Source organism: Mercenaria mercenaria, chromosome 5 (assembly GCF_021730395.1).
Source record: "Mercenaria mercenaria strain notata chromosome 5, MADL_Memer_1, whole genome shotgun sequence".
NCBI classification, from domain to species: domain Eukaryota; kingdom Metazoa; phylum Mollusca; class Bivalvia; order Venerida; family Veneridae; genus Mercenaria; species Mercenaria mercenaria.
Window position 1 is genome coordinate 41,298,595 of NC_069365.1, and position 12,167 is coordinate 41,310,761.

The 12,167-nt window shown below is 36.2% G+C and overlaps 1 protein-coding gene across 1 annotated transcript in view; it reads right to left on the reverse strand.

Moving 5' to 3' along the window:
* Positions 1-11,585, reverse strand: part of LOC123556997 (transcriptional regulator ATRX-like) — a 64,215-nt gene extending 52,630 nt beyond the window's left edge. The window contains exons 1-5 of the mRNA XM_053544562.1: positions 11,479-11,585; positions 4,815-4,845; positions 3,659-3,747; positions 3,163-3,261; positions 93-205 (exon numbers count right to left, since the gene is read on the reverse strand). Of these exons, the coding sequence (XP_053400537.1) occupies positions 93-205; positions 3,163-3,261; positions 3,659-3,747; positions 4,815-4,840 (327 nt within the window). The 5' untranslated portion in view covers positions 4,841-4,845; positions 11,479-11,585. The remainder of the gene's footprint in view (positions 1-92; positions 206-3,162; positions 3,262-3,658; positions 3,748-4,814; positions 4,846-11,478) is intronic.
* Positions 11,586-12,167: the final 582 nt, after the last annotated feature.

Consider the following 12,167-nt stretch of genomic DNA (forward strand, 5'->3'; position numbering starts at 1 on the left):
TGCTTTAATGTTAGCAACCTGAACCACTCAGCTACTGAGGCTCTCTGCTCCAATTTTATCTCCTTCCACATAACATCTTCGTAGTAACATACCTTGCATGTGACTACTTTGAGCCATGGATGTTTCCTCACAGCACCATGATTCATTGGGTTTAGCTGTTTACCACATGAACAACACGTTACTCTCTCCATCAACTTCTTAAGATCTGAAAACATTTAGCATAAAATTTTCTATATTTTAAAGATCCCACTATTTTTGTGCTGACTGAATATGAACAACTCTATAAAGTGGATTGGTTTTTTTTGCCACTTTGATTGCAAATTCGCAATCTGACTCAAGTGGTGAATGACGTCTGCCCAAAACTGATTTTCTCCAGAGATTTTTTTTCCAGTCTTTATAACTATCAAAACCAGTAAGTTTTTTGACACTAGAGAACAACTTGTATGTAAAAAATAAACAGGAACTGTCACTAATGGTGACAAATGCCCCCCCGCAGTGCCTTGACCTTTGACCTGGTGACCCCAAGGTCAATAGGGGTCATGTACTCAATAAGAACTATCAGCATGTGAAGTTTAAAGGTCCTGCATGCAGTGTTTCGTGAGTAAAGTGCCTTCATGCAAAAAGTTAACGTTGGCCCCTGTGACCTTGGCCTTTGACCTGGTGACCCCAGTCAGTAGGGGTCATGTACTCAATAAGTACTATCAGCATGTCAAATTTGAAGGTCCTGAGTGCAGTGGTTCGCGAGTAAAGTGCCTTCATGCAAAAGTTATCATTGGCCCCTGTGACCTTGACCTCTGACCTGGTGACCCCACAGTCAGTAGGGATTGTGTACTCAATAAGTACAATCAGCATGTGAAGTTTAAAGGTCCTGGGTGCAGTGGTTCGCAGGTAAAGTGCCTTCATGCAAAAAGTTAACATTGGCCCCTGTGACCTTGACATTTGACCTGGTGACCCCAAAGTCAGTAGGGCTGGTGTACTCAATAAGTACTATCAGCAGGTGAAGTTTAAAGGTCCTAGGTGCAGTGGTTCGCGAGTAAAGTGCCTTCATGCAAAAAGTTAACACTGGCCCCTGTGACCTTGATCTTTGACCTGGTGACCCCAAAGTCAGTAGGGGTTGTATACTCAATAAGTACTATCAGCATGTGAAGTTTAAAGGTCCTGGGTGCAGTGGTTCGCAGGTAAAGTGCCTTCATGCAAAAAGTTCACTGGCCCGTGACCTTGATCTTTGACCTGGTGACCCCAAAGTCAGTAGGGGTTGTATACTCAATAAGTACTATCAGCATGTGAAGTTTGAAGGTCCTGTGTGCAGTCATTCGCGAGTAAAGTGCCTTCATGCTGAAGTTAACGTTGGCCTTCATGCTGAAGTTGTTGGCCTTCATGCAAAAAGTTAATGTTGTGACGAACGGACAGACAGTTGAAAACTAATATGCCTCCCTTCGGGGGCATAAAAATAGTATTCAAAAATTCATGTAAATTCAACTGTGCATTCTCATATAGCTCAGTAGGTTAAGAATAGGAATAGCGAGGTTGTATGCATTTTCCCAGTGCAAGATGTATGTTCTCCTGTGTGAATTTGGCAAAAGATAAGTGTCTGATCCTTAGTCAAGAGAATGTGGTCAGTTACATTCAGAAAATAAGCTATTACTAATCCAAATCATTCAACACTGATTAAAGTTAGCTGACCATTATTACGAAATAAATTTACAAAGACAAAACAGATTTAACAATCCCCCTTCTCCCCGCATTCCAACAAAAACATAGTTTTTAGCTTTGATTGTATATATACCGGTAGGTACCAGAATAATGACCAAGCTTGTAACAGAGAGGTTGTGATGTCCTATGTGCACATGTCTGCCCCTATTGTAATAATATTAAAACTGGCATCAAAGTTCAAAACATTACAAGCTATTCACAAACTATAGCCATACATGATAAACCTGTAAGGGCAAACTTACGATTTTTTAAATGTGCAGCAGCTAAGATTCAGCTAAAGTTATCAAGCAATCTTTTTGGCACAAAGCAGCTTGTAGTTAAATATACAGTCATACTGGTCTAGTGCCTAAATCCAGACAGTGCTTAATTATTCGGACACCGTTTAAACATGCTTTACGATCATGATTTTTTTACTGAAATGAATAGAATCGACGCAAGCGAAAGCTTTGATGGCCAGCTGTCAACAATAGTGTACGAATGTAAGCTTTTCCAGAGAAAACTACCTTCAAATATACGCACCACATAAAGTAAACATTGTGTGTGTTGGGGGATGACGTCATACAGCACGCGCCAGTTATTTGAGGTGCCAAGAGGTACTGATTAAATAAGAAAAATATTCTGCCTATTGCAGACGACTCTTTTTTGTTTGCTGATCGAAACTGATGTAAAAAGATGTTTTAGAATTCTGTACTACCCTCAGTATTTATTTAAAAGATTTAACCAATTTCTGTTACATATCAATTAATTCAATAAAGAAAAAATTCCAGCATTCATTAGATAAATCGGCACAGTGTCATTATAATGATCCCCGTATTTGTGTCAAAATGTATAACGACAGCGACAGAATAAACATGTAAGAAAGAATAATTTTAAACATTAATTTTTGCTCATAAATTTTAGTATATTATTGTTCTATTTGACAATTATATAAAGTTAGAAACTAGTCCATATGATCACATGATAAACAGGTAATAAAATTTTATTTGGACGGAGATATTTGTATATATTTACAGGACTGTATTTGACTGCTTTATTTTAAACGAAGTCGTGTTTATTGTTATTTTTGGGTGCACATATTCGTTGCATTTTATACCCAAATGGTGTCCGAATATTTAAGCACTCCGAAGGTCAATTTTGACAGCTTTTACTGGCCCAATACGGATGACATTTTTATGATGAAATCAGCAATATACGATTTTGTTGTTTTGCAAAGAGATTTATAAAGACCCTAACATGATACAGTTAAAATTTTATGCACGTGTGGTTTCATAATGCAAAGTTACTGTCAAAAACCCACCAAAAGTGTCCGGATTTAGGCACTGGAACAGTAATGAAATCCCGTTTGACAAGTACATAATGTAGAGAGCAGGGTAATTGTAATGTACCCTCAGACACGAAGAAAGCAGTGTAATTATATTGAACCACAAGACAGGAAAAGCAATACTGTACCATCAGGCATGGAGAAGCCAGCTCTGTTGAATGAACTTTCTCTCTGCTTCTTTGGTTTGTCACTGGCAGAACTACCTTCATCATCTGATGCTCCAGAATCTAAAAAAGATTTGTAATCATGTTAAGCATTTTCTTGGTCCTTCTGATGTCAAGTTACAGTATTTAATTCACTAAACTACGCTAAGATGCATCTAAAATGAGCCAGATTTATAGTTTCTGAAATAATAAGGTGACTGTTTTTGTGCATGTACAAGTTTAAAATAAGATCAACGCAGCTGTGGCATCATAAAACCAATTCTAATAACAAGAATTAATTTCCCAAATTTCCTAAAAATAGTTTCTGCAAGTAAGACTTTACATTCAAATGCCTTTTAGAAACATACACTTTTATCTCAGATGGTTATCTGAATGGCGAATCAATGGTACCTACCCCCTTCCCCAAAAAGTAAAAAAACACAGAGTACAAGTCTGGAAAAAAAAACTGTAGAGAACTTACTGATTTCAATTTGATCTTCAGTGTCATCATCCGTGCCATTTGTCTCTTTGGCCAACAATTTAACACGAGTTGAACCTTCTGGCTTCTTACTGTAATGTAAGGTAAGGTTTGAATATATGCTCAGATCTTTATTTTTATGTTTACCAGTAACATTTAAAACTTTTATCGGATTTCAGACAACTTTGAGAGCAAATGTGACATTACAATATACAAAGACCAATAGGTCCAATACCACCCATTTTAGATGGTATTTCTTCTACTTCTAGGGCAACCAATCCACCCAGTTTCTGTTTATCTTAATTCTTTTCTTTCAATTGAAAACCATTTGCCAGTTTGTTTTAATGGCGTACAGAAAATAAATCAAGTTTACTGCAAACTTGAAAAGAATATCATGCCTAGCTAATGCCAGGGAACTGTGTTTTTTAGAAAATAGGACATCCTGGTTCAATAATATTATTTATTCCAAGCTTTCATTTTTCACAAACCAATTTCTAGAATTGCTTGACAACCCTCTGACCTTGAAAACAAATCAATTTCCCTGACTTTTCAGGACTGAAGAATTTGAAAATTGATTATGTGAACGTATGTCTCAGATAGGAACAAAAATCAATTTTAATATTGTTGAAAATCCTTAGAAAGTTATCATATAAAAAAGAGTCCTTAGGCCTAAAGAAATAATCTTTGTTTCCAGTAACATGCTAAAAAAAATTAGGGTAGGCAGGTCGGAAAATTTTTTTGGGGGGGGGGGGGGGGGGGGGGGGAATTTTTTTTTATTAAGGGAGACTTTTCGGAAATTATTTTTTTGTCAAAGTGCAGTTTTGCATCTTTTTGTTAAAAAGTTGAAAAAAATATCCTCTAAGGCCATAAAAACACTTAGGGTCGGGCCAAAAATTTAGGGTAGGTCGGGATACTGGAAACAAATAAATTTATTTTTACGCCTTACATCATTACATGATAACTTATTTCAGAAATATCAGCTATGATTTAAGGAAGTTAATTGACATCCATTCAAATTCAATGACTTATTTTTATAACCTTTTCAAAACAAACATTCTGAACCTGATTAAAAAGAGGGACTTTCATGACAGAAATTATCCATTCCATTTCTGTTTGTTATTCAGGAAAAAAGCTAAACAATATTTCATCAACAACTTACCTTCTTGATGACCTTGAGCTGGACATGATTCCTGCAAAAACAAATAAAGAAAAAAAATCAATAGACAGTGAATTAATGACTACTCAAACCATATTGCATGGCAAGTCTGGGTTGTCACTAAGGGCCAGGAAGTGGGGATTTCTGCCTGCTATAATGGCCTGAAACCATGGCTACTTTTCATGCACCAAGTAAAGTTGTAAATGGGACGACCCCCAGACCCTCCTCTTCTTTGCAACTTCCACCATCTACTTCAATTATTGATAAAAATCCTGCAAGTGAACACATCAGTAACAAGACAAATTACAAAAACCCAGAATACTAGGTGTCAGACACCTTAACATGCTGAATAACAATCCTGTGAGGTTTGATGACTCTGTGTCAAATACTTTTCAAGATACACAGTACACAAACTTGGACAGACTGACAAAGGAAACTCTTAGTATTTGCCTAAAAGTTTTTTTTTTAGGGGGAGGTGTATAAACTTTCTTCCATATATACCATAGGGTGTACTAAGTCAAACTGCATTTCATATTTATCTAAAAACCTTGTATGTTAAGAGGAAAATATGCACACATGAATTCATTCTTTTACGTCATTGACATCCATAATATTTCTTGTGACGGCGATCAGACTCATGATCATCAGTGTTCTGTTTGGTCCAACGGCAAGCTGCTACATTCAATTTTAATACAAAGTACATTTAATGGGTCATACTAGCGTCATCTTTTTGTTCTTCTTAGCTTTGCTAAGCATTTGATTTGTAAAATGGTTTGCAGCGGACATGCTATGGTATAGCAGGATATCATGAATCCTGTGAACATTTTCAATTATACACTTGCTTTGCCATCTGTTGCCACCAGAAACCCATACAGGCTTCATCTGCAGAAACCTTTTAATCATTAATTGAAGTCAGTCAGTGCAAGATACTTAGTGATTTTTTTTTCAAAATGGAATATTTCAACTGCACTTACAGTATTTCATTATGCATTTTGACAAAATTTGCTACATTTCATTAGGGGTGACTATTGAGGCCAATTTTGACTATTGCAATACTATTGATATTGCTTAAAAACTATTGCGATACTATTCTATTGCAGGTTACTATTGCAATACTATTGCAATAGTTATCGGCCATCATATTTTATACAGTAAAGCTAACAACTGGCATTGTTACACAGTGTAAGAGACGACACTGTTTATAATTGCAGTTAACACACATTGAGATGTTTGTATAACTGAAACGGACAGAAATAATTCTAACATTAAATATTTCTTGCCTTCCTTGGCTTTGGAACAATAAGTAAAACAATAAACCTATGCAAGGTATACTCAAACGAATCGGCCATTTTGTTGCGAATGTCAACATGTTTAATAACCCAAAGCATCGAAAAAGACGAAAATTAACGGATCGGGTTAAGGTGTACCAGCACTAAATGAAGGGCCCTACAGAACAGTTTGCTGTATAATACAAGTAGCCTTCTTTCTCCATGTCCATAGTACATTTTCTCATCTAAAATTAACAGGTTATTTAAATATATTTAATCAAAGTTTCTAAGAAACTAAATTTATTAATTATCTCCCAGACTTCTCAGTCCTTTATGGTAGTTTAATTCCGTGAGGGTAATTATTGTAATGGAGACGTAAACATTTTCCGAGGCGCAAATGAAAGCTGGCTCTGTTTCTTGGTTTATAAATTATAAATTATTTCTGTATTTACTAAAATTTCAAAACTATCGAACCTATCGATTGTTGAAGGAACTATCGGCGATTGTTATTGGATCGTGACTTTTCTATCGATGCATGCTATCGGGACACTTAGTATCGCAATGCATCGATAGTTCGATGTATCGTTACACCCCTACATTTCATGTATATTGAAAAACTTTTATCAAATGAATTTCTCCTGCCAAATCAAATGATGTAAACAGGGAGTCATCTCATTCACACAAAAATTACTTAAAGTATCACAATTTCATATATTTTTCGTCTGATATTTTGGTGGAACTACGATAGTCCTTGTAAAAAAATGTGATTGGATATACACGTTTCAATTTATGGAAGGCCATACATGCCATGATGGAAGTGTATGGGAAAACAATTGGTGTTTTTTACCCTATTGCATGTCAGGTGTAAAGCACCAGCATATAGGCCTCCTACTCTACTATTATTAGTTTTTAGTTTGAGGAGTTGGGAATTGAACTCACAATTCCTGGGTTTAAGTGGGACAGTGTTATCCCTGCACCACTGTGTCACTGGCAATTGTAAGCTCACCAGTGTAATTTTCACACCTTGTGATGCAAACACACACAGCAACATAATTATCTATCAATAATCCACAACTGATTTGTAATCTTATAAAAAACAAGAGCTGTCTCCATAGGATGACATATGCCCCCGATGGCACTTTGAATGAGTAGTTATGGCCGATGTTAGAGTTTAGGACCTTTGACCTACGGAGCTGGGTCTTGCGCGCGACACGTCGTCTTACTGTGCCACACATTCATGCGTAGTTATTTTAAAATCCATGCATGAATGACAAAGATATGGACCGGACACGCCCATCAATGCACTATCATGAAAAATGACCTTTAACGTCTAAATGTGACCTTGACCTACGGACCTGGGTCTTGCGCGCGACATGTCGTCTTACTGTGGTACACATTCATGTCAAGTTATTTGAAAATCCATCCATCGATGACAAAGATATTGACCGGACACGCCCATCAATGCACTATCCTTTAATGTCTAAGTGTGACCTTGACCTTTGAGCTACGGACCTGGGTCTTGCGCAGGACACGTCGTCTTACTGTGGTACACATTCATGCCAAGTTATTTGAAAATCCATCCATCAAAGACAAAGATATGGACCGGACACGCCCATCAATGCACTGTCCTTTAATGTCTAAGTGTGACCTTGACCTTTGAGCTACGGACCTGGATCTTGCGCGTGACACGTCGTCTTACTGTGGTACACATTGATGCCAAGTTATTTGAAAATCCATCCATCGATGACAAAGATATGGACCGGACACGAAAATTGCGGACAGACTGACAGACCGACAGACTGTTCAAAAACTATATGCCTCCCTTCGGGGGCATAAAAAATTGCATAATTATGGGGCCATTAAAAAATTTGTAGCTCACGGTGTTTAGCTGGTCAAACCAAAGAGCTATAAAAGTAAATAGATCGGCAACTGGAACGGCATATAGAGCAAATCTTGCCAACATCACGTCGGAACTGAATGAGATCTTGTTTTACCAGTGTATAAAGTTTTAACAGACAGCAGAAGGATAAAACTTTGCGTTGTGAAAACTTTCTATCAGATGTTTGTTTGTTTGTTTATAATGGTAAATGGTGCTTTTTTTTAATGTTATTAGTATTTTCTACATGGAATGAATTTATGATTGGATGTTGGAGAAATAAACAGTTGTCGTTGCACGTTGAAAATTGCACCGATTCGGTTTATTACACGCCGGCCGTATTGCCAGTGTAATACTTTAATAAGCTTCTGTTGATCAAGCGCTTCAATAAGATAAGGCCAAAATTAAAATCAGGCTTGTTTGCTGTCTCCCGACCAACCCACGAAAAATGCTGCGCTTCGAATTTTTTTATTGGCCCACAGAGCAGAATAAATGTTTTTATGTTCCGACCAACTGCAGAACATTAACCCAAACTGCATTCACGTGACAGAGCAGCACTATCAATTAACTACTATTATATTATTATAATATTTTTTTAGATGTAAAATGTTATCTTTGCTCATACATGTCAATAATTATGTTGCAAATAAGAATCTATCTTTTATAGAAAGCGTCGTAAAAAAGAAACAACTGTTCATGTGCACAAAGTCGCCTGCTGCAATATTGCTGTCCGTTCTAAAGTAAAAAATAACGTATTAAACACCCCCCTCCAAAAAAAATCTACAAACAAAACCGTAAGAACCTCTTGTTTACCATCTTAGGATACTTTTGGTAAATTTGAAATGAGATCGATTGCGCATGCGTGCGAAAGTAACTACATTGTGGGTACGTTATTATAATTTTGGCGGGAAAGAAGCACGTGCGTTTCATGACAGATATTGTGTTTGCGGAAGGGCTACTCCGGTCTCTTTTCAGGTCAATATAAATCAAAAGAGTATTTACAGCAGGCACTATTATAATTTATTTCCTGTCCATTTCTGGTCCTGAGAAGGGTAACCTGTCTTATTCATTCAATACACCTCTCCCAATTAAACTTGAAGGCGCTGCGAAAACGTTAACGTTATGGATGTTTTCATGCAAAATTCATCAATTTATCGGATATTATATGAAATTAGCTCAGAATCTCGCGTTTCACGACTTGAAATACAGAAATAAAAAAAATCCTGAACTCTGAACGCTAATAATTAATTAATTGCTGACGCACTCTGTATATTTCGGCGGGAAAACAATACACATGCGTTTCATGTCATAAGTTTTCTGTTTACTAAATGTGTGCATATTTTCTTCGTAACATATAATGCAAATAGATTTCAATACTTAAAGGCTAATGTAAATTACTTTAAGTAAAGTTTCAGAAATGTAGATTGTTTTAGCATACAGTATTTACGGATAGAAATTTTTAGATCGACGTCTGGAGATTGGGGGTGTGACTTTTTTTAAACTACACTACCATGGATCCGTAGCCTCATCAGATATCACTCTCTCTTAGTGATGGGCCAACAATCGGCGACAATCGAATAATCATATGCGTTGCATTCATGAGCGCGATTGCCGACTTCACTTTTCCCTGACCGATTAATTACTTGGCATCCTAAACGGATAATTTAGTTATTTCTGACCCTTGTTTTTCTGGTATTTACGGTTCTTTGGGGCAATTACAAGGGAAACTACTCTATGTAAAAATGGCTTCCTCCAAAGTCTCGACAGAAATTGAGGTCTTCTGTGATCACCTAGACTTTGGAAGATATATGGCTTATGCAAAATTAAGGCGGGAAAACCATCAACCTAAACTCTTGACATTAGTACGACAGTATGCATAGCCGTAAGACTTAGGCAAGCATATTAGCAAAGGTATTTTCAATTTTTTATTTTGTGGGATTGAAATCATTCCAGTTGTTAACTAAGAATTAATAAATCGTTAATACATTTTTGCTCCAAATAATTTTAATTTAATAACACAATATCACCGGATAAGTCCCTGGTGAAATTAAGAATAGTACCTGATTTCAAGTTTACTATCTTCACAAATATTTTACTTTTATGCTGTTTACTTACTCGTGTTTATGAAGGGATACAATATAAATAGGATATTTGATGTCTGTGTGGTTCATTTCTTAAGTAATGACATGAAACATACACTGTTAGGTGAACTTATAGATATGCAACTAGAGTAACCAATTATCCGATTATATCCGATTAATCGAATCGGTTGGCTTGTCCAATTATGTCTATCAATCGGTTGGCAAATCTAACCGATTTGCCCATCACTACTCTCTCTCCCCTTACATTAAGTTCGTCTGTTAAAACATGAACAAAATTAAATTATAAAAATACTAAACCCTACGAAATGAAATACGTTTTACACTACCACACATCCTACCCAGACAGAGGTCCAGCTCTCCCACATAAAATGATAACAACAATTTAGAATTTTAGTCATTGTTGTAGAAGAGCAGAAAGAAGTTTAATTGTATCACTTAAAATTTAGATTTTTTCAAATGTTCGCAAAAGTATCAACAAATCAGATGTAAAATGACATAAGATATCTTTTCATATTTTATTCATTTATCTTCACAAGAACTATAAAATAATAAGTTATAAGTAGCACTGGAATAAAAAAAAAATAATTTGCCTACCTACCTACCCAGCTTCACAGAGTAGGCTTGGGAGACAGCAAACAAAGACTTTTTTAAATGTGGCCCAACGGGGTGACACCAGCTTATGCAAGATAATCTCCTGTTGCCATTCTGTGTATTTTATACCACTTTGGTCTAACAAATGTTACACAAGATATGTTTAGTTGTTCTGTTGCCAGGCCGCAAGTTGGATTAATTTATAGATATTAACCCCATTTGGTCAGATACTCATGTATTACAACTGTTGCAGAAAAATCTACATTTTCAACATTGTAATAGAAACACAAAATTGTCATCACCATGAAGCTAAATAAATGGAATGTTCCATTACAGATGGGTGAGACAATCAATTCATTCGCAAACTAATTCCAAATAAATTCGTATTTCAGAACATTATATAACATCCATATCAATTCCCTCACACAATAAAGTACAAACAGAAGATATAATATTTGAGAAATACGAAAAAACTTACAAAATGAAAGTAGAAATGCTACTCGGTGGGCATGAACATAATCCTGACACCCCCATAAACAAATAATGGAATATTCCAAATCTGCACCTGCATTTTTTTCTCTGAATGTCATTGACACAATACCCAACGTTTTCAACCTTTTAGGGCTTATCGACAAACTTCTAAAAACACGTGTTTTTTCTAGGAGTTTGTTTACAAAATACAAAAATGGAATCACCCGCCAATTCACTACCCGGCTGATCTACAAGGAAAAAACTAGCTATAAACGCAAGTAATTGAAAGAAACTCAATTGGATTAGCTTATAAACATAAAATGCACTTCTTCAAACAACAAAAAAGTACCTCGACTTACTTGTTTTTGTTTGTATTTGAAAATATCTTTATCATATAATCACATTTTCTTCAAAATGGCGCTTCCATGGCCGTGACGTCGTATCACGTGACCAACCTCGTTTCCGCTACTTATTTGCATAAATGTATCAGGACACTAAATAAAGGACACAAATAAACAGGAAACACCACTAAATTGGACTATTCTTATTTCATGTAGAATCAACTTATTTGATAAGAAGTAATTCTAATACTTCTGTAATTATCTTCACCCCTTTAATGGTGCAATCTATCAAAGCTTTAAATAGGAATGAATATAAATCTAAACATAGATTAGCGACAATCGATCTTTAAGTCGCAGCAACACCGTCAAAATGCATTTCAGCCAAAACAAATGCCAACAACAATCATAGCACTGAACATTCCTTCAAATATTGGTTGGAATCACGCCAGTAGTTTCAGAACAGAAGTCCGGAAAACTTTCATGACAGATGGACAGACTGACAGGTGGATAAGATAAAATTAATTTATCTTCCCACAAAGTAATATCATTGGGGTGGTGGTGTGGGTGGGGGGGGGGGGGGGGGGGGTATTCACCTCCGGGACATTACACCCTGGGACTTTACTCCTCCCAAACCTGAGACTTTACTCCTCCCAAATGTCCAAGGTTTTATAAAAAAAAAAGATTACAACTTTTTTCATATCTTATAA